Source organism: Heloderma suspectum, chromosome 5, assembly GCF_057233095.1.
Source record: "Heloderma suspectum isolate Gila_16-S chromosome 5, 16-S_ref, whole genome shotgun sequence".
NCBI lineage: Eukaryota > Metazoa > Chordata > Lepidosauria > Squamata > Helodermatidae > Heloderma > Heloderma suspectum.
This window is the reverse complement of record NC_139462.1, coordinates 96,469,972-96,496,596: the sequence shown is the minus strand read 5'-3', so window position 1 is coordinate 96,496,596 and position 26,625 is coordinate 96,469,972. Positions and strand designations below refer to the sequence as shown.

At 42.9% G+C, this 26,625-nt stretch overlaps 1 protein-coding gene across 7 annotated transcripts in view; it reads right to left on the bottom strand.

Annotated features, from left to right (window-relative positions):
- The window catches only part of SCFD2 (sec1 family domain containing 2), a 252,196-nt gene extending 226,042 nt beyond the window's left edge, over positions 1–26,154 (bottom strand). For 5 of the 7 annotated variants that reach the window (XR_014792160.1, XM_084856762.1, XM_084856759.1 and 2 more), the window contains exons 1-2: positions 24,979–26,150; positions 22,485–22,653 (exon numbers count right to left, since the gene is read on the bottom strand). Coding sequence is in view for 6 of the 7 variants with exons in the window: in XM_084856762.1 (XP_084712888.1) it covers positions 22,485–22,653; positions 24,979–25,828 (1,019 nt within the window). In the remaining variant the exon portion in view is untranslated. Of the gene's footprint in view, positions 1–22,484; positions 22,654–24,978 lie in introns of all 7 variants that reach the window. The other 2 variants (XM_084856757.1, XM_084856763.1) reach the window with 2 other exon arrangements.
- Between the last annotated feature and the right edge of the window lie 471 nt (positions 26,155–26,625).

The window sequence follows — 26,625 nt, the reverse complement described above, 5'->3', positions numbered from 1 at the left end:
CATACCTTAATTGTGATATCTTCAGATCTTTTATTCCCCACACAGGGGCAAAGGAAAAAAGAAATGCCCAGATGGCAGGTATATAGTCAACAACCTCAGATGCTCAGTTCCTTTCAGGCTAGGACGACTCTTCAGCTTTAGCCCAAGCCTTGTATTACACTCCTGTCAGCTACCTTCAAAAGGTTTGATGCCGCTGTGGAGTTGTTCAAACAGTAAGGACATATCTCCATATTGGCTCTCAGAAGTTTCCAAAATTACTTTACAGATAAGGTTGTGGGATTATGCAGATAAAGCAGAGAAAGAAAGAAACTGTTTCCAGAAAGGAACAGTTCTGATTGATTGCCACTAGGTGGAAAAATCCTAACACTCTGCATGGTGTAAACATTTTCCCAACTTTCAGTGGTTCCTCCCACCCCCCAAATAATGTATTAAAGCTCCTTCCTGCACGATATTTTCATACTAGAAAACAAAGATTCTTATTAAAGCTGCCTTTGGTTTTGTAGAGCGTCACAAAAAAACATGACCAATTAAAAATCCTTCTCCACATTCATATCCTCTGAAAAGAGAATCAGAGGGACAAAACATCCCCCAACCACCTTCTAATGTATATAAAGCTGATGTATATCACACACCACATCTACATAAAGTTGGTGTATAGGAGCAAGTTTCTACTATTATATTTCACTCTTTTATGAAGTACAAATGCATGACAAAATGAGCCAGTGAACCTCTTTATTTCACACGTTTCTTCCATCACTAAACAATACTTGATGCTACAGAGGAAGACAAAAATTCATGCATTGAACAACCACCCTTTTCCTAGATTTTCATCTTTGGATTAAGGGGGTGGCACCCCCCACCCATGTATATCTAAAAATAACAGCCCTAAAATATTCCTGCATTCACACGTATTATACTCTTGGGGGTTCATCACACGGAGCTTTTATCCTGCTATTGAAATGGCTCTCTCTCGAAAGTTTGCGAGCTCTTTAGATGACACAGTTACCCTCCAGGGTGTCTCCTGCCATTTCCCCCAGCCTATCTCATGTTTTCCCCAAATGCAAAAAATGTGGTATTTTTTCCAGCCCACGGAACAGGAACACCATGACCTCCCTGTGAAACTCTCCCATAACGGAAGAAACCACTCTGTCTGCCTCTGGGTGTTTTTCAGTTGTTTGGGGGGGGGCAGTCAGGATGAGATTTGACAGGAGTAAGGGCAAGAATTGCCCGCCGATTGTGACTCCTGCCTCTGCATTTCTCAATTGGAGGGAGAAGAGGGTAAAATGCCTCCCTGCAACAAAGGGAGACACATCTGATCCCGCACCCCAGCAAGCTCAGAAGCAGCGTCCTCTGTTGTTTAAGAGCACCCTATTAAGTTCAATCGGGCTTACTCCCAAATAAGTGTGCCGAGGGTTGCCGACTTACAGCACAATCTTATATTTTATGTCTACTCAGAAGTAAGTCAGAGGTTTCCTGGGGGCTGCAAGAACACAGTACAGCAGAAGTTAAGCTACAAAAACAAGACTCCCTTCCCCCTCCTTGGCACACATGCCAGGGAGGGAGGGAGGCACTCCCTCAGTTCAAACCACGCGGCTGCCATGTAAAGAAGCCCTTCCTAATCCCGCAAAGAAACTGAAAGCAGGAAGCTCCGGAAAGGATGTGAGTTTTTGAAGGGGTTTTGCTTAATGTAGAAACACCCCTAGTCTCCACTGAGAACCTCCATATCTTAACTATTAGGCCTCCACAAGGTGGACTTACCACTGGCTGGCCAAACAGACTGCCTAGAGCAACCAGGTAATAAACATAGGACAGTGTAGAAAGAAGCAAGTGGTCTAGGGGTCTCCAATAAGATTTCTTTGACATTTGAAAACCTTGGCCCGGCAGACCTTTGGGCTGCTTATTTTTCCCCCCAGCTCCTTGCTTACATGCCCATTTTTGCTGTTTTCAGTGGTTGTTTTTACACTTTTAATGTAAGCCACCTTGAATGTCTTCAATTGGAATAAAAAAGATAGTGTATGGATCAATGGAGAGATAGGTGTAGGGTGTGGATAACAACGCAGCAACCTTTCTATGACCAGGGCCAGCCTTCCTGACAGGTAGGCAAGTAGGCTAAGATCCAATGGAACCAATTACCTAGGGAGGTGGTGGGTTCTCCCACACTAGAGGCATTCAAGACGAGGCTGGACAGCCATCTGTCGGGGATGCTCTGACTTGGATTCCTGCATTGAGCAGGGGGTTGGACTCGATGGCGTTGTAGGCCCCTTCCAACCCTACTACTCTATATTCTATGATCCTGTGGCTCAAAATGACATGCGAGTAGATTTAGGGTATATAGAAAAGCCAATGGAAAGATGCCTAAACTAGAAACTCCAAGTTCTATTATAACAGTTAGTAGTATTTTAGTACGGTACCTAGGGTGCCCTACGTCCCAGTCCGCTACCTACGGTCCTCTGAGGGTTATCTGCTGCAGCTGCCTAATGTGAGAATAGCAGCCGCACGCAAGACAACCTTATCGTTTCCTGCCCCTCGTTGTGGAATGGCCTGCTGGTTGAAATGCACCTGCTGAGCTCTTAGAAGATTTTTATGTTGGAATTAAAGGCTCTATTATTCCAGCAGGCCTTCCCTTTTTAGAACTCCCATTCCTCTTTGTTGACTGCTATATACTGTTTTTATGCTGTGTTGTTTTTATTGTTGGATTTTTTTATTTTTTTATTTATTATTATTACATTTATTAATCGCCCATCTGGCTGGTCACCCAGCTACTCTGGGCGATGTACAGCGTACAATAAAACAGTTTAAAACAAGAAAATTCTACAGTAAAAACATTTTCTAAAATACCCTAACCCACCCCAAATGCCTGCCTGAACAACCATGTTTTCAATGCACGACGGAAGCTCATTACAGAGGGGGCATGGCGGAGTACCCTAGGGAGGGAGTTCCACAGAGTGGGGGCCACCACAGAAAAGGCCCTCTCCCACAGAAAAGGCCCTCCACGAGGCTGATCTTGTTAAGCAGCCTGTCTGGTGTTGCTGGAGGCACTCCTTAAGATAGGCTGGGCCGGAACCATATAGGGTTTTAAAGGTCAAAACCAACACCTTGAACTTGGCCCGGAAAACAACTGGTAACCAGTGCAACTCCTTCAGCACTGGAGTGATGTGATCTCGCCAGCGGATGCCTTTAATCAGGCAAGCCGCCGCGTTCTGTACCAGCTGCAGCTTCCGAACCGTCTTCAAGGGTAACCCCACGTAGAGTGCATTACAGTAGTCTAAACAAGAGGAGACCAGGGCATGTACTACCGATGGGAGCAGATGGTCGGGAAGGAAGGGGCACAGCCGCCGTATCAGATGGGGTTGATACAGCGCTGTCCGGCTCACAGCTGACACCTGAGCCTCCATGGACAGCTGGGAGTCCAAAATGACCCCCAGGCTGCGGACCAGGTCTTTCAAGGGTAGCCGTACCCCATTCAACACCAGGTCAAAATCCCTCAGCCTCCTCTTGTCTCCCACCAAAAGTACCACGGACTTGTCAGGGTTCAGCTTCAGCTTATTCCTCCCCATCCAGCCACTCACTGTCTCCAGACATTTGGACAGGGATTGTACGGCCAACCTTGGTGAAGATTTGAACGAGAGGTAGAGCTGCGTGTCATCCGCATATTGATGACACCGCACCCCAAACCTCCTGATGATAGATGTTAACATAGATGTTAAATAGCATCGGGGAGAGGATGGAACCCTGTGGCACCCCACAAGTGAGTGGCCACGGGTCTGAAACCTCCTCTCCCAGTGCTACCCTCTGGTACCTGCCAGAGAGGAAGGACCGGAACCACCGCAATACGGTGTCTCCAATGCCCAACCCCTCCACGCGGTCCAGGAGGATACTGTGGTCAATGGTATCAAAAGCTGCTGAGAGGTCGAGGAGAACAAGGAAGTAGCATTCACCCCTATCCAGAGCCCTCCTCGTATCATCTACCAAGGCGACCAAGGCCATTTCTGTCCCATGCCCAAACCTGACGCCCGACTGAAATGGGTCTAGATAATCAGTTTCTTCCAAGTGTGCCTTCAACTGAATCGCCACCACCCGCTCAATCACCTTGCCCGAATATGGCAGATTTGAGACTGGGCAAAAGTTGTTCAGAACTTGAGGATCCAAGGAGGGCTTCTTTAAGAGCGGTCTTATCACTGCCTCCTTGAGGGCTGATGGCATCACTCCCTCCTCAAGGGAGGCATTCACCACCGCCTTGATCCCCTCACCCAGTCTCTCTCTGCAGCCCATAATGAGCCAAGATGGGCAAGGATCAAGTAAGCAGGTGGTCGGCCTTACAGATGAAAGCACCTTGTCCACTTCATCAGGAGGAAGAAGCTGGAACCGATCCCACAAAACCGGTTTGCCACAGGCCGCCTCTTGCTCGCTAACTGTATCCACAGTGTGCAGAGTAACACACCTAATCTGATCAATTTCATCTGCAAAGTGCCTTGCCAAGGCCTCACAGGAGGCCTTAGAATGCTCCAGTGGTTCAGGAGCCAAAGGACCAACCAGGCTCCGGACCACTTGGAACAGCCTCCTGGGACAGCACTCTTCAGACACGATAGAGGCAGCATAATATTCCTTTTTTTGTTGTTTTTAATCCTGTACTCCGCCTAGGGTATTTGTATATAGGTAGGTTGTAAATTGAATAATAAATTGTTGTTAGGTCGTTAAGTCGTGTCCAACTCTTTGTGACCCCATGGACCATAGCACGCCAGGCCTTCCTGTCCTGCGCTCTCTCCCGGAGTGTAAAAGGTAAAAGGTGTCCCCAACCAGTCGTGTCCGACTCTAGGGTGCGGTGCTCATCCCCGTTTCTAAGCCGAAGAGCCAGCGCTGTCCGAAGACACTTCCGTGGCCATGTGGCCGGCATGACTGAACACCGAGGTGCACGGAACGATGTTGCCTTTCCCGCCGAAGCGGTACCTATTTATCTACTTGCAATTTCTTGCTTTTGAACTGCTAGGTTGGCAGGAGCTGGGACTGAAGACGGGAGCTCGCTCCGTCACGTGGCACTCGGGTCTCGAACTGCTGTCCTGCCGACCTTCCGGTCTGCAGTTCAGCGTCTTGACCACTAGTGTGCTCAAGTTCATATTCATTGCATCGGTGATGCTATCTAGCCATCTCATCCTCTGCCGTCCCCTTCTCCTTTTGCCTTTGATCTTTCCCAGCATCACGGTCTTTTCCAGGGAGTTTTCTCTTCACATTAGGTGGCCAAAATATTTGAGCTTCAGCTTCAGTATCTGTCCTTCCAATGAGCACTCAGGGTTGATTTCCTTTAGGATGGACTGATTTGACCTCCTTGCAGTCCAGGGGACTCGTAACAGTCTTCTCCAGCACCACAGTTCGAAAGCATCAATTCTTCAGCGCTCAGCCTTCCTTATAGTCCAGCTCTCACAGCCATACGTTGCTACTAGGAAAACCATAGCTTTGATTAGACAAACCTTTGACGGCAAGGTGATGTCTCTGCTTCTTACTATGCTGTCTAGCTTTGCCATAGCTTTCCTCCCAAGGAGCAAGCGTCTTTTAATTTCATGGCTACAGTCACCGTCTGCGGTGAGCTTGGAGTCCAGGAAAATAAAATCTGTCACTGCTTCCATTTCTTCCCCTTCTATATGCCAGGAAGTGATAGGGCCAGATGCCAAGATCTTAATGTTGAGTTTCAAGCCAGCTTTTGCACTCTCCACTTTCACCCTCAACAAGAGGCTCTTTCGATCCTCTTCGCTTTCTGCCATTAGGGTGGTATCGTCTGTGTATCTGAGGTTGTTGATAATTCTCCCAGCAATCTTAATTCCTACCTGTGATTCATCCAACCTGGCGTTTCTCATGATGTACTCTGCATATAAGTTAAATAAGCAGGGCGACAATATACAGCCTTGTCGTACTCTTTTCCCAATTTGGAACCAATCGGTTGTTCCATGTCTGGTTCTCACTGTTGCTTCTTGACCCTCGTACAGGTTTCTCAGGAGACAGGTAAGGTGGTCTTGTACTCCCATCTCTTTCAGAATTTGCCACAGTTTGTTGTGATCCACACAATCAAAGGCTTTAGTGTAGTCAATGAAGCAGAAATAGACGTTTTTCTGGAATTCTCTTGCTTTCTCCATGATCCAGCAAATGTTGGCAATTTCATCTCTAGTTCCTCTGCCTCTTCAAAACCCGGCTTGTACTTCCGGTAGTTCTCGGTTCACATGCTACTGAAGCATAGCTTGTAGGATTTTGAGCATAACCTTGCTGGCATGTGAAATGAGCGCAATTGTACGGGTAGTTCAAACACTGTTCGGCATTGCCCTTCTTTGGAACTGGAATGTAAACTGACCTTTTCCAGTCTTGTGGCCACTGCTGAGTGTTCCAAATTTGTTGGCATATTGAGTGCAGCACTTTAACAGCATCATCTTTTAGGATTTTAAATAGCTCAGCTGGAATGCTGTCATATCTGCTAGCTTTGTGGTTAATAATGCTTCCTAAGGCCCACTTGACTTCACTCTCTAGGATGATGTCCGGCTCAAGTTCAGTGACCGCACTATCATGGCTATCAGGGACATTCAGATCTTTCCTGTATAGTTCTTCTGGGTATTCTTTCCACCTCTTCTTAATCTCATCTGCTTCTGTTAAGTCCCTGCCTTCTTTGTCCTTTATCATGCCCGTCTTTGCACAAAACTTTCCCTTGAGATCTCTGATTTTCTTGAAGAGATCTCTAATCTTTCCCATTCTATTGTTTTCCTCGATTTCTTTGCATTGTTCATTTAAGAAGGCCTTCTTGTCTCTCCTTGCTATTCTCTGGAACTCTGCATTCAATTGGATATATCTTCCCCTTTCTCCCTTGCTTTTCACTTCCCTTCTTTCCTCAGCTACTTGTAAAGCCTCATCAGACAGCCACTTGGCTTTCTTGCATTTCTTTTTCTTTGGGATGGATTGAGTTGTTGCCTCCTGAACAATGTTACAGACCTCTGTCCATAGTTCCTCAGGCACTCTGTCTATCAGGTCTAATCCCTTCAATCTATTCCTCACCTCCACTGTATATTCATCAGGGATACGATTTAGGTCATACCTGAATGGTTTAGTGGTTTTCCCGACGTTCTTCAATTTAAGCTGAAATTTTGCAATAAGAAGCTCATGATCTGAGCCACAGTCAGCTCCAGGTCTTGTTTTGACTGACTGTATAGAGCTTCTCCATCTTTGGCTGCAAAGGACATAATCAATCTGATTTCGATATTGACCATCTGGTGATGTCCATGTGTAGAGTCGTCTCTTGTGCTGTTGGAAAAGAGTGTTTGCTATGATCAGCGTGTTCTCTTGGCAAAACTCTATTAGCCTTTGTCCTGCTTCATTTTGTACACCAAGGCCATGCTTGCCTGTTATCCCGGTGATTTCTTAATTTCCTACTTTAGCATTCCAATCCCCTATGATGAAAAGGACATCTTTTTTGGGTGTTAGTTCTAGAAGGTGTTGTAGGTCTTCATAGAACCGATCAACCTCAGCTTCTTCGGCCTCAGTGGTTGGGGCATAGACTTGAATTACTGTGATGTTGAATGGTTTGCCTTGGATTCATACTGAGATCATTCTATTGTTTTTGAGATTGTACCCCAGTACTGCTTTTCTGTGAGTGCTACTCCATTTCTTCTAAGGGATTCTTGCCCACAGTAGTAGATATGATGGTCACCTGAATTAAATTCGCCCATGCCTGTCCATTTTAGTTCGCTGATTCCCAAGATGTCGATGTTCAATCTTGCCATCTCATGTTTGACCACCTCAAGCTTACCTTGATTCATTGACCTTACATTCCAGGTTCCTAAACAATATTGTTCTTTACAGCATCGGATTTTCTTTTCACCACCAGACACATCCACAGCTGAGTGTCCTTTCGGCTTTGGCCCAGCCGCTTCACTCTTTCTGGTGCTACTTGGAAATTCCCTCTGCTCTTCCCCAGTAGTATACTGGACACCTTCCGACCTGAGGGGCTCATCTTCCGGCATCATATCTTTTAGCCTTGTGATACGTTCCATGGGGTTTTCTTGGCAAGAAGACTGGAGTGGGTTGCCGTTTCCTTCTCCAGTGGACCACATTTTGTCAGAACTCTCCGCCATGAGCTGTCCGTCTTGGGTGGCCCTGCACGGCATAGCTTATGGCTTCCCCGAGTTATGCAAGCCCCTTCGCCACAACAAGGCAGTGATCCATGAAGAGGGAATAATAAATAATAAATAATAATACCCAAATTTATCAAAGATGGACGGGATGCTCATCCCAACCCCAAAATAAAGCAACCACAAAACTGACCTAGAGGCTAGAACTAAACAAAAACAAAAACATACATTTTAACAATCTAGTCTGAATCAAGACAAAATATATATCATGTCCAGTAGTTTTCACATATATTAGGAACAAAATCTTCCCCAGTCTAACTAGTTGTAGTACAATGTAATCTAGATGGCATGGCTTAATCAGTGGAGAGATAGAGGATGTGAGCATATGCAGCATCGTATCTTAAGAGCAGGGATTGAAAACGGAGTCTTACAACCCTTTGCTTACATCAAAAAAGTCAAAACCTTATGGACAAATATATTCATAAACAAAATTTACCAAAAAATTACTAAGGAACAAAAACAAATGATGAATGGCCCAATAGCAATAAATGAAATGGTGGAAACAATAAAAAAAATTAAATTGGGAAAAACTCCAGGACCAGATGGAATATCAAGATTATATTATAAGAAGTGTGAAGAAGAAATTTTACAACCGTTGAAAAATATGATGAACACTATTTTAGAAAAGGGGGAGATACCGGAAACATGGAAAACACCATATATAACATTAATACCTAAAGAAGGACAGGATTTAACCTCGACAAAAAACTACAGACCAATCTCATTATTAAACAATAATTATAAGATATTTGCAACAATTTTGGCAGAAAAGCTCAAGAAAATATTGCAGGAGTTTGTATATGAGGACCAAAGTAGTTTCTTACCAAGGAGACAGATGACAGATAATGTAAGAACCGTCTTGAATGTGGTGGAATATTTGGAAAAACATCCAGAAAAACAAGCAGCTCTGATCTTTTTAGATGCAGAGAAAGCATTTGATAATCTCAACTGGAAATTTTTAATTAAGACCTTAGAAGAACTGGACTTTGGAAAAAAACTTCATAAAATCGGTGAAATCAGTATATACTGATCAAAAGGCTCAAATAATTACAAATGGGGATCTGACTAAACCTTGTGAGATACAAAGAGGAACAAGACAAGGCTGCCCATTGTCACCGCTACTGTTTAAATTGGTTCTAGAATTATTGAACAGAGATATAAGATAAAATGATTGAATTACAAGAATAAAGATTAAAAAAGAGAAATATAAGCTGAGGGCTTTTGCAGATGACTTGGTGTTTATGTTGGAAGAACCCTTAAACAGAATTGAAATTTTAATGAAAAAATTAAAAGAATTTGGAGCAGTGGCAGGGTTCAAAGTTAATAAACAGAAAACAAAAATTTTAACAAAGAATATGAATGTTCAAGAAAAAAAAAGTTGATGGATAAGACTGGCTTCCAAACTGAAAAGAAAGTAAAATATTGTCCTTTTGACAAATATGAAATGTACGCTTTTTCAAAATAACTATGTTAAAGTGTGGAATGAAATTAAACAAGACCTATTAAAATGGGAAAAATCACAACTGTCACTTTTGGGAAGAATTGCAACGATTAAAATGAACGTATTACTTAGAATGTTATTTTTATTTCAAATGACACCAGTTATTACGTCGGATTTACCTTTTAAGCAGTGGCAGAGAGATAGAACGAAGTTTATATGGCAAACAAAAAAACCAAGAGTTAAAATAAAAATTTTACAAGATGCAAAGGAAAGAGGTGGCTTGGGATTACCAGATTTTAAAACCTATTTTTCTGCCTGCTGCTTGATGTGGATGAAGGAATGGGTGACGTTGAAAAACAGAAGACTTTTAGAACTAGAAGGACATGAATTAAGATACGGGTGGCATGGTTATTTGTGGTACGATAAAACAAAAGTGAATGTAGATTTTAATAATCACTATATAAGAAGGGCTGTATTAAGAATTTGGAATAAATATAAATTAAGGCTCTATCAAAAAATATTACGTTGGATATCTTCACAAGAAGCAATGCATAGAAGAGAATTTGATAGTACGCATAAATGGATAAGATATAATGATTTACTGGAACTGTCACAAGGGGAATATAAGTTAAAATCAAGGGAAAGCTTATTGGAAGAAGGTCATATATGTCAGTGGTTTTCATATTTGCAACTTAAAGGTTTAAAATAGATGAGAAAAATGGTGGATTTGAACAAACTGAATCTGAGTTTGAAATAGCACTGTGTACAAATGATGAACATGCTATTGCTAAACTGTATAAATTACTGTTAAGGTATGAGACAGAGGATGAACAAGTAAAAGACTGTATGATAAAATGGGCACAAAATGTTGGTCATAATATATCAATGGAAGAGTGGGAAAATATGTGGAGAAAAGATTTAAAATTTACTTTATGTACAAGTCTTAAAGAGAACTTTTATAAGATGATGTATAGATGGTATATATCACCGTTTAAATTCTCTAAAATGTATAAAGGTGTTTCTGGAAAATGCTGGAAATGTGAAGACCAAGAGGGAACGTTTTATCATTTATGGTGGACTTGTAAAAAAGCTAAAACATTTTGGAAACGAATACAGTCTTTAATTCAAAGAATATTAAAGACTAAAAAAAAAAAGGTAAAGGTGTCCCCAACCAGTTGTGTCCGACTCTAAGGTGTGGTGCTCATCTCCGTTTCTAAGCCGAAGAGCCAGCGCTGTCTGAAGACGCTTCCGTGGTCATGTGGCCGGCATGACTGAACACCGAGGTGTATGGAATGCTGTTACCTTTCCCGCCGAGGTGGTGCCTATTTATCTACTTGCAATTTCTTGCTTTCGAACGGCTAGGTTGGCAGAAGCTGGGACTGAAGACAGGAGCTCACTCCGTCACGCAGCACTCAGGTCTCGAACTGCTGTCCTGCCGACCTTCTGGTCTGCAATTCAGCGTCTTAACCAGAACTAAAGCCAAAAACTTTTTTATTGGGACTAACAGATAAACATGTAAAAGAGAAGTGGGGAACCCTCTTTCTCTACATGACAACGGCTGCAAGGTTATTGTATGCACAAAAGTGGAAGAATGAAACAATACCAACTGTGAGTGAGTGGATCATGAAAATGATGGAGCTGGCAGAGATGGCAAAGCTTACTATTATAACTAAAGAAGGGTCAACAACTAAATTTATGTTAGATTGGAAACCTTTTATAGAATTTGTACAAGAAATAGAGAAAAATTATATCTATGTATGTGGATTTTGAACTTTGAGATGGTTAATTCCCTTTTTTCTGTTGTTAAAATTAGGAGAAAGGAAATAATGTCTGTTAACTCAATGTATGATATACAACTAAGACAAGTACTAGAGAATAATAATAATAAGTATTTGTTGGGTAAGGGGAGCCAAAGGTAGATACCTTACAATCTTAAGAGATATTTTAGTGTATGTGTATTGTTGTTGTGTTTCTGTTGTTGTTGTGTTTTGTTTTTCTTTTCTTTAAAATATATATATATATATATATATATATATATATATATATATAGAAAGAAGTCAAAACCTTAGAAAGCTAATTTTCCAGAGAGGTCAAAAGCCTATTGGCCTCCAAGGCAGCAGCAACACCCATACTCCCAACTGTGGGATCAAGCTTTGGGCCAGTCACAGACTCTCAGCCCAACCTACCTCACAGGGTTGTTGTTGTGAGGATACAACGGTGAGGAGGAGGATAATGTAAGCCGCCTTGAGTTCCTTGCGAGAGGGAGAAAGGCGGGGTATAAATGCAATAAATAAATAAATAAGCTGTACCCACAAATTTTATTTGCCTTACTTAAAAGGACTGCTTTAGTGGTCTGCATTTCAAATATATATCATGTTATAAACTGTGTTACACAAGCTCAGGTACAATTTGATTCGTTGCAAGAAGAAGCTATAACTATGTAAACCTTCAAATTCACAAAACAAATTCCTCCTGACCAGTTAGATCTTTTGTATCCTGTAAGGCCAATATTAACTCATTAAAGGCATACACTGAAGAATTATTTGTCACTGGGGATCTCAGTTTGAATTTTGTACCATTCAAGTTACGCTAGAAAGAATTGATCCATATAGCATGTCTATTTCTTGATAATTCATTATGCATGTAATGTAGTTTTCAAGCATTCTACTTTCCTGCTTCAAAACTACAAATACTTAGAAAAAAAAGGCTGATGAAAGAGCAGTCAGTTACAAGGTGCTGACAGCTGAATCTGCATTCAGGGATTGTAACCAGAGCCAAGTCAATTTTCACAGATGTGGAAGCTACTTATTCAAGGCATGTTTCCTAATGCATGCAGAACACTTGGTTTACACTTATGTGGAGCAGAAGTAGATTTAAATAATATACATGAAAATACCTTTTGGCTGCTTTTTCTTCCCTTTCAGTTTATATAAAACAGAAATTATGATACCATGGAATACATGGAATTCCCTTTCTTCTAAATGTTTTTAATTTGGAAAGAGATGTCTTTTGGTACATAACTCTGTGCTTTCTCTCTCTTCCTCTCCTGTTCTTTGGCCTTAAACCAGACATATTGAATGTGTGTACACCCAAGAATCTATTCCAGTACTGTAAAACTCTGGATATTACAAGGCCAAATGATGCTTTCCCCTCCCCACCCCACCCCACCCCACCCCACCGCCCTGCAACACACACCTAGAGAGGTTCACCTGGCACCTACGCTGTACTCCTTCCAGCACCAGGTGAAGACCTTTTTATTCTACCAGTATTTTAGCATTTTAGCTTCCTAGACCTTTAGCTCTGCTGTTTTCAACCTGTATTTTAAATCTCTGCATTGCTGCTAGGTTTTATTCTGGCTGTACTTTTATATTGTAGTTTTAAGCTTTCATATTTTATATTGTTTTATGTTGCACTTTGTGGCTTTAATTTTTGTGAACCACCCAGAGAGCTTCAGCTATTGTGTGATATAGAAATAAATAAATAAACAAATACAAACAATTTTTTTTTGTTTTTATGGCTGTAGATAGTCAAAACATATTTGCTGATGTCAAACTATAATAGAACATAACATCCTCAGTCGCCAAACCTAAACAAAGAATTATAGTTTAGTCATTTGAGAGAATTCTAAACTAGTCCCTCAATCAAATGCTACTTAATTACTGGCATCCTACCCATGGTAAGACTGGAAGCAGGCCTCTCAGGATTGCACACCCCTTCCTGACCCCACAGGCAGAAAATAACAAGTAAATTGAGGATACCCTGCATTTATTTGAAAACGGTATCTCCCTGATTCACTTGTAACCTTCTACCCATGATGAGGGGAGTAGGGGAGAGGCAGAAAAGGAAGCACACAATCTAATCAAAGACTGAATCACAAAACAGTCTCAGCAGACCTTAAATTAGTAAAAATATGGAACTCCCCACAAATACTACTAACAACTAGCAATGCACAAGTGATGATTTTATGTTTGAGAACCAGAGCCAAGGTACTCAAAATATTAATACACAGAAACAGAAGATGAAAAGAGCTGTCTTATGGCAATGGTTTGGTATTGAAAATGGCTTTTCAATACATTTTTACTTTGTTTCCCAAAACAAGCATGCATATCAATTACAATACTTCATCTTAACACACGTATAGAATATCTAAGGCTGCTAGATCATCTGGCTGAAGCCTATTCTAACAGTCAGTAAAAGGTATTGAGCTTTTTGGGAAAATCTGGATGGAATTTATTCTTTTTATTTATTTATTACACTGGGTGTGCGTGTGTTTGTGTGTAAATCTTCTGTGTCACTGGGATGGCTGAGTGAGAGTGCGAATCCACTTCATTAAAACTACATGGGTCAGAAACATTACTACTACCACTACATACAAATGGGTGGATTTGAGATGTTCTCAGAAATTCCCGCTAGGTTCCAAACACTGCTTTTCTGTGTGGCTCTGAGGATGTCATCATCATTTTCTGTGGCTGTGTGGGTTCCCCCCCCCCACTGTTTTGCACTCATGATTTTAACGTTAGTCTCCCCTTTCTATGGTATGCTGGCTGTTGGTGATTCAAATGACTGCTCCACCTCAGGTGGGCCCCCTGCCCTCCGCCTCACCAGATGCCACTGAAGCAGGCCAAATTTAGCTCACAGGCTGGAGGTTCCCCATCCCTGTTGCTAAACAACAGAAAATTAACATCTTCATATACAGTCAGGGCCAGAAATATTGGAACAAGGATAACTGTTTTGCCAGTTGGCCTCTGTATACCACCACACTGAAGTTGAAAGGAAACACACCCAGATGGGAGTGAAATCAGGACTTTCAGCTGTAATTCAAGGGATTTGACAAAAGTGGGGCACTAACCATTCAGGAAGGACAGCCAGTGGCATGCACACACACCCATCTTTGGTGGCTCATAAGTAATGGAACAAACCAACATCATTTCAAACTAAGGATCGCCTTTAATACCTGGATGAAAATCCTTTGCAGTCAATGACTGCCTGAAGTCTGGAACCCATGGACATGACCAAATGCTGAGTTTCCTCCCTCGAGATGCTTTGCCAGGCCTTTACTACAGCTGCCTTCAGCTGCTGCTTGTTTGTGGGTCTTTCTGCCTTCAGTCTTGTCTTCAGTGAGTGAAAAGCATGCTCTATAGGGTGGAGATCAGGTGACTGACTTGGCCATTGAAGAACATCCCACTTCTTTGCCTTGAGAAACTCTTGGGTAGCTTTTGCTGTATGTTTTGGGTCATTATCCATCTGCAAGATGAAGCGGCGTCCTATCAGTTTGGCAGCATTTGGCTGAATCTGAGCAGAAAGTATAGCCCTCTACACGTCAGAATTCATCCTGCTGCTTTTATCAACAGTCAGGTCATCAATAAATACCAGTGACCCGGTTCCACTGGCAGCCATACATGCCCATGCCATAACACTGCCTCCACCATGTTTGACAGATGATGCAGAGTTGTTCCTTATCTTCTCCATACTTTTCTCTTCCCATTATTCTGGTACAAGGCAATCTTGGTTTCATCAGTCCAAAGAATCATATTCCAGAACTGGGCAGGCTTTTTTAGGTGTTTGCTGGCAAAGGCTAATCTGGCCTTTCGGTTCTTGAGCATTACCAGTGGTTTGTACCTTGTTGTGAAGCCTCTGTATTTACATTCATAAAGCTATCTCTTGACTGTAGATGTTGACAATGACATGCCTACCTCCGCAAGAGCGTTCTTGACCTGGCTAGATGTTGTGAAAGGATTCCTCTTCACCATGAGCAGCATTCTGCGGTCATCCACTTTAGTTGCCTTCCGTGGTCTTCCAGGCCTTTTGCTGTTGCTGAGCTTGCCAGTTAATTCCTTCTTTTTCAGGATGTTCCAAACTGTTATGTTGGCCACTCCCACTGTTTTTGCGATCTCTCTGATGGGTTTATTTTGTTTCCTCAGCCTAATGATGGCCTCCTTCACTCACATGGACACTTCTTTGGACCTCATGTTGAGACTTCCAGTGAACAGCTACCAAATGCAAATGTAACACTCAGAACCACCTCCAGGCCTTTTATCTGTTTGATTGGTCATGGGGAACCCATGCAGCTGCTTGTCAGCCATTCATTCCATTACTTATGAGCCACCAAGGATGGGTGTGTGTGTGTGTGCCACTGGCTGTCCTTCCTGAATGGTTAGTGCCCCACTTTTGTCAAACCCCTTGAATTACAGCTGAAAGTCTTGACTTCACTCCCATCTGGGTGTTTCCTTTCAACTTCAATGTGGTGGTGTACAGAGGCCAACTGGCAAAACGGTCATCCTTGCTCCAATATTTCTGGCCCTGACTGTATGTGGCCTTTTAGGAGGGGAAAAGGCCATGTTGAGAAAATCCTTACCTGTCACTGGGAGCATCGTCTCCCAGATGTTCCTTCCCATTCTTTGAGATCATAGAATAATAGAATAGTAGGGATGGAAGGGGCCTATAAGACCATCAAGTGCAACACCCTGCTCAATCCAGGAATGCAAATCAGAGCATCCCTGACAGATGGCTGTCCAGCCTCATCCTGAATGCCTCCAGTGTGGGAGAGCCCACTACCTCCCTAGGTAATTGGTTCCATTGTTGTATTGCTCTAACAGTCAGGAAGTTTTTCCTGATGTTCAGACGGAATCTGGCTTCCTGTAATTTGAGCCCATTCTTCCGTGTCCTGCATTCTTGGATGATCGAGAAGAGAGCCTGGTCTTCCTCTCTGTGACAACCTTTCAAGTACTTGAAGAGCGCTATCATATCTCCCCTCAGTCTTCTCTTCTCAAGGCTAAACGTGCCCAGTTCTTTCAGTCTCTCTTCAAAGGGCTTGATTTCCAGTCCCCTGATCATCTTTGTTGCCCTCCTCTGAACCCTCTCCAGCTTGTCTGCATCCTTCTTAAAGTGTGGTGCCCATGACTGGACACAGTACTCCAGATGAAGCCTAACCAGTGCTGAGTAGAGGGGAACTAGTACTCCCCGGGATTTGGAAGCTATGCTTCTATTAATGTAGCTCAAAACAGCATTTGCTTTTTTTGCAGCCACATCACATTGTTGGCTCCTATTCAGCTTGTGATCTACAACAATTCCAAGATCCTTCTCACTTGTAGTGTTGTTGAGCCACGTATCCCCCATCTTGTAACTGTGCATTTGGGTTCTTTTTCCTAGGTGTAGAACTTGGCATTTATCCCTATTAAATGTAATTCTGTTGTTTTCTGCCCAGAGCTCCATTCTATCAAGATCACTTTGAATTTTGTTTCTGTCTTCCATGGTATTAGCTATCCCACCCAATTTTGTGTCATCTGAAAATTTGGTCAGCATTCCCTGCACCTCCTCCTCCAAGTAATTAATAAAAATGTTGAAGAGCACTGGGCCCAGGACTGAGCCCTGCGGTACCCCGCTCGTTACCTCTCCCCAGATTGAGAAGGTCCCATTGATAAACACTCTTTGAGTCCGATTCTGCAGCCAACTGTGGATCCACCTAATCGTTGTTTCATCTAGCCCACTTTGAGCTGGGGAACTATGACGGCACTTTCTATTACATTGCTACATCTATATAGCTCCTTGCACTGGGCAATTCTACTGGATCCCTCCTAAACATCTTCCACAACCATATATATATATATTCTTTAGGTATACATCTTCTTTACCAATACTGGGCATCTTTGTCAGGTTTTCTTGCTGCCATATTGGTTGTAGTGTGTTTTTAAACTTATCCCTTACATGTGTTCCTAAAATTTCTGTTTCAAACGGCATGCCATATTTTGCTCTGAGCACTCCTGGGTTAAGCTGGAAATACAACTCATAAATCATAAATGCATAGCCAACATATAATGCTCGGACAAAGTGAAGTTGGCTCAACCAGGAGCAGGAGAGCCAGAGAAAGCTTTAAAATAAGACCCTATGGTTTGAAGGTATCCAGCCCATTCTCATGCTTCAACTAAGTCGATCCAGTTCCGAGTACTGCCTGGAGGAAAAATCATATGGAAACTATGACTGGGTTCTGATGACATGCTGTGGCTCATTCTGGGTTAAGCCACAAGAGCTGCAGCACCCATGGGTGCCAGGGTGCAAATCCAGTAAGTGCAGGTTATATGACGGTTAAACAACCTTCACATAACCTTTAAACAGACCATGGGTTATGGGAGGATTTTTAACCCTTGCATAATCCATGCTTGCTGGTTCACATGACAAAACCCCCCAGTGGGGGCTGCATATTCAAAATGGTGGCTGCACATGCCTCCCACCCTCACCATGGGTTAAAATAACCCCCGGTGGGCTTTTGGGTCATGGGAACAGCCCCTATATGTAAGCTGCTGTGAGCTATCTAGCAGACAAGCGGCATAATGGACTCACAAATACAAGCCTTCCGTAATGCATGGAGGCTTTCCTGTGCATGCATGGGAGACTCCTGCTTCCAGCAAAGCCCCCTGCTCTCCCTGTCCTGAAAAGGGGACCTTTCAAAGTAACAGTGTGTTAGACACAAGGGCCAACACTATAAGGCAAAATCATCCTCCCCACCAGGACATACAGGAGCATTTTGCAGACAAACTTCCCTGGATCCCAGCCACCATTTTTATATCTTATTACCCAGCTGACAAAAAGAATTTGGTTTTTGGCAAAGTTTTGCTATCAATAAATTATGAGTTTGCAAATCTGTGGGACTGCACATCAGCATCCAAGCAGGCTATGAATTAAATCTAAGCAGTTATTCCTCCCTGCAGAACAGATAAACCACATTTAAATCCCAGGATTTAAAATGCAAATGGAGGAGGGATGGAACAAGAACACACACAGTCACTGACTGATCTTCCTTGGTCAGATCTCTAGAATCAAGCACTTGGCTTTTGTACATTTCTATGGTGCCCAAGAAAAAAATGTATGTTTTCCATGGATGCCCAAATATGGGATGGGATGCACTGTCACCTCATTTTATTGTTACAGGTGTGACCATTCTTGGGGAGGGACAGCCTAGCCACAGTGATCCGTGGATTGGCATCCTCCGGTTTGGACGATTGTAACGTACTTAACATGGGGCTGCCCTTGAGATTGGTTTGGAAGTGGCAACTAGTGCAGAATGTAGCGGCTAGATTGCTCAGTGGAGTTTCCTACTATGCACATATAACTCCTTTGCTGAAAGCTCTGCACTGGCTGCAAGTAGCTACCAAGCCATGTTCAAAGTGTTCCTGCTGGTTTACAAGGCTCTAAACAGCTCAGGACCAGGTTATCTTGACAGACTGACTTCCCCATATAGGCTGCCCTGGTGTCGACATTCTGAGCGGGAGGCTTCGCTTACTGTACTGTGGCCTTCTGATGTTTATTTGGCCATGGTGTCCAGGAGGTGTTTCCAATGAAAACTTAAGACACGTTTATTTGCCTGGGGGTTTCCCCAACCGATAGCATTGCCAGCTACTCCTGCTTATTTTAATGAGATGTTATTGTTTCATTGTTATATTGATTCATTTTATGGTGTTTTATCATGATTTAGTCATATGAACTACTTTGGGTTTATTTTAAAAATGAAAATCATTACAGATATTTTCTGAAACGAACAAATAATAATAATTGTTTTGTTTTAAAAGGTTTACATAACTTCATGGTTATGATTAATTAAGGTCAGGTTTATTTCACAGTCGTGAAACTTTTTTAAAAAGAAAAGAAAAAAGATTCTCTTTAATAAAGAAAAATCTTACCTGAAACTCATTTCTTCTGGATGACTAATGACACGCCTTAAAAATTCTTTTAATAGTATTAGGGCACAGTCCTATGGGATGTGCCCTGGGTACTTGTAAGCCTCCTAACTTGGAGACTTACGAGTATCCAATGCATCTCCTGCTCTGCATTTTAGCTAGACAGGCAATTTTGCCCGTCTAGCAGAGGCTTCCAGGAGGCAGAGGGAAGGAGGCTGGGGATACCTCATTGCCCCATGTCCTCAGTTTCTTCCCCTCCCCACCCCCAGAAACACCCCCTTTCACTCCCTTTGAGGTCACATTTGTGAGCTCATAGCAACAGCCAGTGTGATTATTTCCATGCTGGCTGTGAGGGGGTGGGGGAAGGGGTGAGGAGTGTGGTTTCCTGGCTCCGAGCTTAGAGCCAGGAAACCAAAATATCCTATGGCCCCAGACACTGTCTAGGGGGCACAGGATTGCTCTCTTAGTCACATACAGAAGTTTCCATAGAGAAATATTTGTCACTATAACTGCTGATATAGTAATTATAGTGACACACATTTTTCTATGAAAAATTCTGCATGTGACTAAAGACACAATTCATTGCATGTTTAGACAGAAAAAAGTCCTGGAATTCCCAGCATTTCCCAGCCAGCATGGCTGGGAGTTGTAGGACATTTTCTGTCTAAAAATGCATTGGATTGCACCCTTAATCTGTTTATATATTCTCAATTCCTGTTATAATTCTGTAATCCTTTACACTTGTTCAAGCTTTAATTTATCCTTTCTGAACACTAATGGCCCAAACTGGATTCAATTATTAATTTTCTGTACTTCAGGCATTGGGATATACATATCCATTCATTCTTGCTATCCCCCCTCTTCATGACTCTGGTGTTCTCCATTTATATTCTTCCTCCATCACAGTTGGCCATATTGGCTAACTGGGGAATGCTGAGAGTTGTAGGATTTTATCTGTCTAAACATGCATTGGATTGTGCCCTAATACTATTAAAATAATTTAAGATATTCTTTCATTTTTATTTTAATCAAATGATTGCCTTCATAGTCCAATAACTTAAGAAGCCTGCAGCACTTAAATGTTCATGTATATCTTTAAAGAAATAAAATTCATTATTTTCTTAGATTTAAGGAAACACTCTGCTTTATATCACTACGCCAGCCATAAATATTCATTAAATCTGTTTGCTAACCCCATAACTAAGCCCAGATGTTTTGGTTGGAAACACATTTGTTTTAAAATATGCTAAATATAGCAAATTGGGGGAAGGAGACCTCCTTTCTCCAGTACCCAACATATCTGAAATACTTAGAAGAAAAATCTCTTTTAAATTTTTAAATATTAATATATTTTATAAACGTGCCTTCTTCACACTAGGTGAGCTTATATCACGCATATTTTTATTTAAGAAACAACTAATTCTAAAGAAGTCCTATTGCTGTCAGAAAGTATTTTATGAAGAATGTCATCACTGCTGATGTCCATATGAGAGTTCATTGCCAAAACTGTAAATCAGTTCCAATATGTTTTGGCACTGTATATTACAAACATTTATTAAGCCTTGAATGCATGTTATAATCCTAATTAACTGGAGGTCTACCACCAAACATTTAGCTAGTTATTTCAAATCAATGACCTAGTTCGCACATAAAGCTAAAGCTCAGTTTGCACATAACGTCAACAATGTTGTCAGGGCCGAGCACAAGCGAGCAAGCATGCTGCCCCCCACCTACTCACCGCTTTTGCATTCATTTTCCAAAACAACTCAAGAACGCTCTGTTCCTGGGTTATTGGTCATGATGTCCAAACCTGGCATTCTAGGGTGTTGAGGGTTAAAGCACCCAGAGTTTGAACCCATGGTTTGTTGTTGGGTTAAAAGTCTGGGTTGTTTAACCCTCCACAACCCAGACTGCCGGGTTTGGACAACACGACTAACAGCCTAAGAATGGGATGTTCCTGGGTTGGTTTGGAAAACTGATGCAAAGCAGGAGTGGTGAGTGGGTGTGAGCAACCCACAATTGGCCCCTTTATAGGTTGCTGAGCATGATGTCCGAACCCAGACCACTGGGTTGTTAAGGGGCTAAATAATCCAGCAGTTAACCATGGTTTGCTGTTGGGTTAACTGCTGGGTTGTTTAATCCCTAAACAACCCAGCAGTCTGAGTTCAAACATTATGCTCAGCAGGAGCCAATCGTGGGTTGCTGAGCAGAGCACAAGTTGCTGAGTAAAAGCAGAAGAAGCGGGCATGCAGCAGGCAGTGCATCAATTCTCTCCCACTCATGCACAACAACCTAGTGGTTTTTAAACCATCGGTTTATAGGGTAATCATGTGTGAACAGCACCATAATCAGACATCTTGAGACTTCTGGATGGGCACTGTCATGGCCCCTTGCAATCAAATAACCCACTAAGAAACCCAGTTTAGAAATAATTTCATGCATTTTTTTGTGGCCCATGATTCTGCTCCCATGTCTACAGATGCCAGTAAAATAAGAGGAGAAGCTGTTGGAAAATTATCTTAAAGCCAAAAGAAGGCCACCACAACAAGAAGCCCTGCAGGGAAATTCACCCGCAGTGGTTTCTCATTACATGCAAACTAGGCCAGAGCATGGGTTCTGGGTGGTTTGTTAACCACCCCAGCTGGGTTTGGATGTCACAACCACCCAGGCCCAAAGAGAGTAATTAGGGAAATCAGCTGGCATGTGCAGGGGTAGTTAACAAGCCACAGTGGCTTATTAACCACCCTTGTGTCATGTGAACCAGCCCATATTCCCTTAATTGGTCCCAGCAATCTTTAGGATAGTAGTTTGATTTCCAAGGGGATATAAACATTTACCATAACAAAAGCAACCAAACTGAACCTAAGAAATACTGCCATGGCCCAGGGAGCCATGTGGCTAATTAAATGGCCTAATGAAAAGATTAATCTGTGATCTTCCCAAGAGCTAGTTGATTTTAAACTTGGCTACATGGGTAAATGAGAAAAAGGAAATCCCACTGCTCGACAGCCACCATTGCAGATACTAGTAACTGTGATGTGATAGTGATTTTTGCATGTGAAAGGAAAGTGTGTGCCAAAGTTAGAGGTGACTGCACGATCATGGCCCAGAGAACTTATTACTAGCAGTGGGTATCAAAATGCTGTAAATAAATCTTAGTCTGCACTACCTGTGAATAGACGCACAACAAACACAAACATGCAGCCTTACTTTGGATGTGCCAAGCAGCCTGGTGCTATAATGCTGCAGCTTGCATCATCAGTCTGCAGGTTTGTGAGTTCCACCATGTTGACCATCACATCATTTGTATGACCTTGAAGTTTGGGAAGCACAGAGAGAATCTTCTCTGCTAGGTTGTCACCATGATGACCAACTGCTCCTGAAAAAGAAAAACCCACCCAAATGGCAAAAGTTTATGTATTTATGAGAAGAAATAACAATCCAGAACAAAATATCAGCTAACAATATTTAATAAAAACAACAAAGAGTCTTGTAGCACCTTAAAGACTAATACATTTATCCTGGCATAAGCTTCTGTGGACTACAGCCCACTTAATCAGATACATGGAGTATTATGGACTTCAGGTTTTTATACAGTACATATGATGGGATGGGTGGGGGGAAGAATTGTAAACAGTGATGTCAGAAGAAAATTCAAAGCAGAAAGTAATGTGACAATCACATTATTAATTATTAGTTATCAATTACATTACAGCTGTTTAAATAACAAATATCTGATAAATGTTAATGTTAAAAATACCAAGAAAGCTGATTTTAGAAGCTGGTCTTCAGAAAAACAGATTAAAAAAATATCCTGGCCTCATGATAATATCAAAACCAAGAATTCTAGTCCTAATCCCAAAAGAAATGCAAAGTCTGCCATGCCTGTGTAAAAGAACTTCACACTCCTTTAGAACAATGGGAAAGAAGATCACTGCAATGGGAAAGAAGTAAACTAGATCACTACTGTTAGGTCTGTTATACACAACCACGTCCTGACACTAAATGGAAAGCTGGCTAAATCATGTCAGGGGTGCATATATCATAGCAGTTGGGCTCAAAAAAGCCTACAAACATATCTGAACATGATTTAAGCAAATTACCCTTTCGCATGTATTAGGAGTGCTTGAGCAAGTCTAGAACTGTGGGTAGGTGTCCAGTCTTAAACTGCAGCCAGATAACAACTTTGGATCCACAAATCACCAAGTTCAAAGTTCATATAAACCTGGTTCATGTGGAAAATCATTTCCTGGGTTAAACAATGCAGGAAATTGCATGGCTCTGTAGAAGCTTGCCACTTCTGCTTTCTTTCCAGGTAACAAAACAAGTCAGGAACATCCCATTCTTGTGCTGTCACCATGATCTATGAACCCAGTACTCTGGGTTGTTGAGGGAGAAACAACCCAGAGTTTTAACAACAAATCATGGGTTAAAAACTTTGGGTTGCTTAACCCTAAATAGCCCAGTGTGCTGGGTTCGTATGTCATGACAAGAACTCAGAAATGTTCCTTGGTTGTTTCAGAAAGCAGAAGTGGGCAGGAGCCAGCGTATTCATGCTCACAAACACCTCCAAGTGTTCTCCAAGACAGCCTGGATCTTACAAGACACCACCCACTGTAAGACCTTGCTCAAGAATACTAAATTTGGTACTTGGCAAAACTTATCCAGAACTGGGGAACTCATACTTGGCTTCTTCAATAATGGTCTATCACCTCCCTCAAAGAGGGAGGTTATTATTGAAGAAGCCAGGTATCAATCCTCCAAGTAATTTGTCAACATCGTCATGCTGCACAACCAGAAAGTATCTAATTTGTATTGCATTTTGCAGATTTCCATTCCAATTTGTATACTATGGGTGCTACAGAGTCAGAGGTAGATGCAGTCAGAAGTCATATGCGCTTCACAAGCTGATCCACTGGGCCTGTTTAGAGCAAGCCCCTTATCACTCAAAAAAGTTCCACTGGCAATTATTGTGCAAATGCAATGGCAGTGGAGGATGTTTAAGAATAATCTCATTCATATCAATAATGCAAGTTATCTCCTGATTCCAGGGCTTCTAGCGTGGAGGTGGTTAATGTCTCTTTAAAGGAAGTGATAGTGGTGCAGGGTGCCTGGCTAGTTCTCTTTCTTGCAATACCTCAACCAGGCATTAGGGTTTAGCCCTCTGAGTAAAAAAACGTAAAGGTGTCCCCAACCAGTCGTGTCCGACTCTAGGGTGCGGTGCTCATCCCCGTTTCTAAGCCGAAGAGCCAGAGCTGTCCGAAGACGCTTCCGTGGTCGTGTGGCCGGCATGACTGAACACCAAGGTGCACGGAATGCTGTTACCTTTCCCGCCGAGGTGGGACCTATTTATCTACTTGCAATTTTGTGCTTTCGAACTGCTAGGTTGGCAGAAGCTGGGACTGAAGACGGGAGCTCACTCCGTCATGCAGCACTTGGGTCTCGAACTGCTGACCGGTCGACCTTCCAGTCTGCAGTTCAGTGTCTTAACCACTAAGCCACCGCGGCCCTAGCCCTCTGAGTACCATTCACTAAACCACTCCTAGCACCACTGTTTTAACTATGGTCTTAAAAATGGTTCTATCTGGAGTGCCCTAGAAGCTTTGTATGTCACTGGAGACAGACACATATTAAGGCTAGTATTTTTGTATCAGCTGAAAATAGCTTCAACAATAACAAATTATTAACCCCCAGACATCCTTACCTGCCAGATCTAACGTCCTGTCCACAAAGATGACAGAAGCTCTGTTTTGTGCAGTTTTCCTTCTGGTCTTGGCCTGGGAGTAATTTGCCAGATCCCCTGCAATGATCCTGCTCAGTGTTCCAACAGCAAAACATTCCTCCCGCACACTGAGGTACTCAAATAAGCTGTTGAAACCAGACACCAATGACCTGATCCCAAGCTGCAACTCTGAAGACAGGAATGAGAAGTCAACATCGCTCAAGTTCGCGAACTTTTTCTTCTCTGGTCTAGCCTTATTGATCCGAGTCAAATCCTGAGCCATCAAGGGGAAAACCAAGGAAAAGGCAGGTGTTACAAACAGGTGAGGTGAAATGGGTGCTAGAAACAAAGTGGCATGTTGCACCTCTGCAGTGTAGTTCATGTTGCCCATCCACTGGCAGAGCTTCTCTTCAAACTGCTCAAAGACCACCTGGCCACCGCCTTCAACCTCAGCACTGCTGGGAGCATTGTGGGCCTGCAAGTGCACTGCATGACTAACTGCTGTGAAAACCACACAGTACTGGAAGTTGCTGAGACTCACAATGTCATGAATGACGTCCACAGTCCTGCCTTTCAGCAAGGTGCTCACCACAAAGACCGCCTTGGGCTCTGCAGCCTGCCCAGATTCAAAGCTGGAAAACTCCTTGACATTGAGAGCCCCGGCCTGCAGCAGCCTTTCCACTCCTCCACACCCCCAGTGAAGGCTCTCGGCACAAGCTGGGTCCATGAACACGACAGCTCGCTTCACCTTTGCAAATACCTGTTCCCAAGCTTGCTGGCAAAAGGACGACACCCCAGCTGGGGTTGAATTGAAGGAGGAGGCCGCAGACATCGTGAGTGGAGAATAGCTGAAGAGCCCCTTGGGCTTCTCGATGAGTAGCGCTCACGCTGCCCTCAGGGGAAGGGCCGCAAGGGGAGTAGGTGAAGCCAGGAGTGGCAAGGAGAGGGAAACACTTGGATCTGCGCTGAAGGGAACCCGTATTCGGCTTCGGGGCGCGGGGAAAGGGGCTGCACTCAAATCCCAGCCGAGAGAAAGCCACCGCCAGCCGGGCAAAAACATCCAGGAAGGAATAGAGGAGACGTTGGCAACACCTCCACCCACAACACTCACACATGCCTATTCGTAGGGCTGCCGCATGAATGTGACGTTGGTTTCCTGCGCCCGGCGCTGATTGGCTGTTTGACGGCAACCACAAGGCGGAACCAGGCTTCGGCTGATCGTGACAACGTAACGTCACTCTTCGGTTTGCAAAAGCGTACCTCGCACCTGATGACGGGAGCACGCCTGTCACGCTGGTAGTAGAGCCGCAGAGGCGGAAAGGAGCCTCGGCAACGTATAGCGGGGGGAGATCTCCCGGGGTTGTCCTGGGCAACGCGCCGCATTTTCCCTCTCTGCTTTGAGCTTTTCTTCTGCTCTGGTGGTTTCCCGCTATTTCCAATTCTGTTCTGTCCCTAATTTGATTTTTCAGAGCTCATAACAGTCTCATAAAATTTTACCAGGCTTGACACTATGAAAGACAAAATAGTATTCCTGGTTGAGGTTAGGCAATAACAACAGTTACCGGACACATACACAAACATAATTACCACCTTGTCAGATTTAATACGTATCCAGCTATTTTTTAAAAT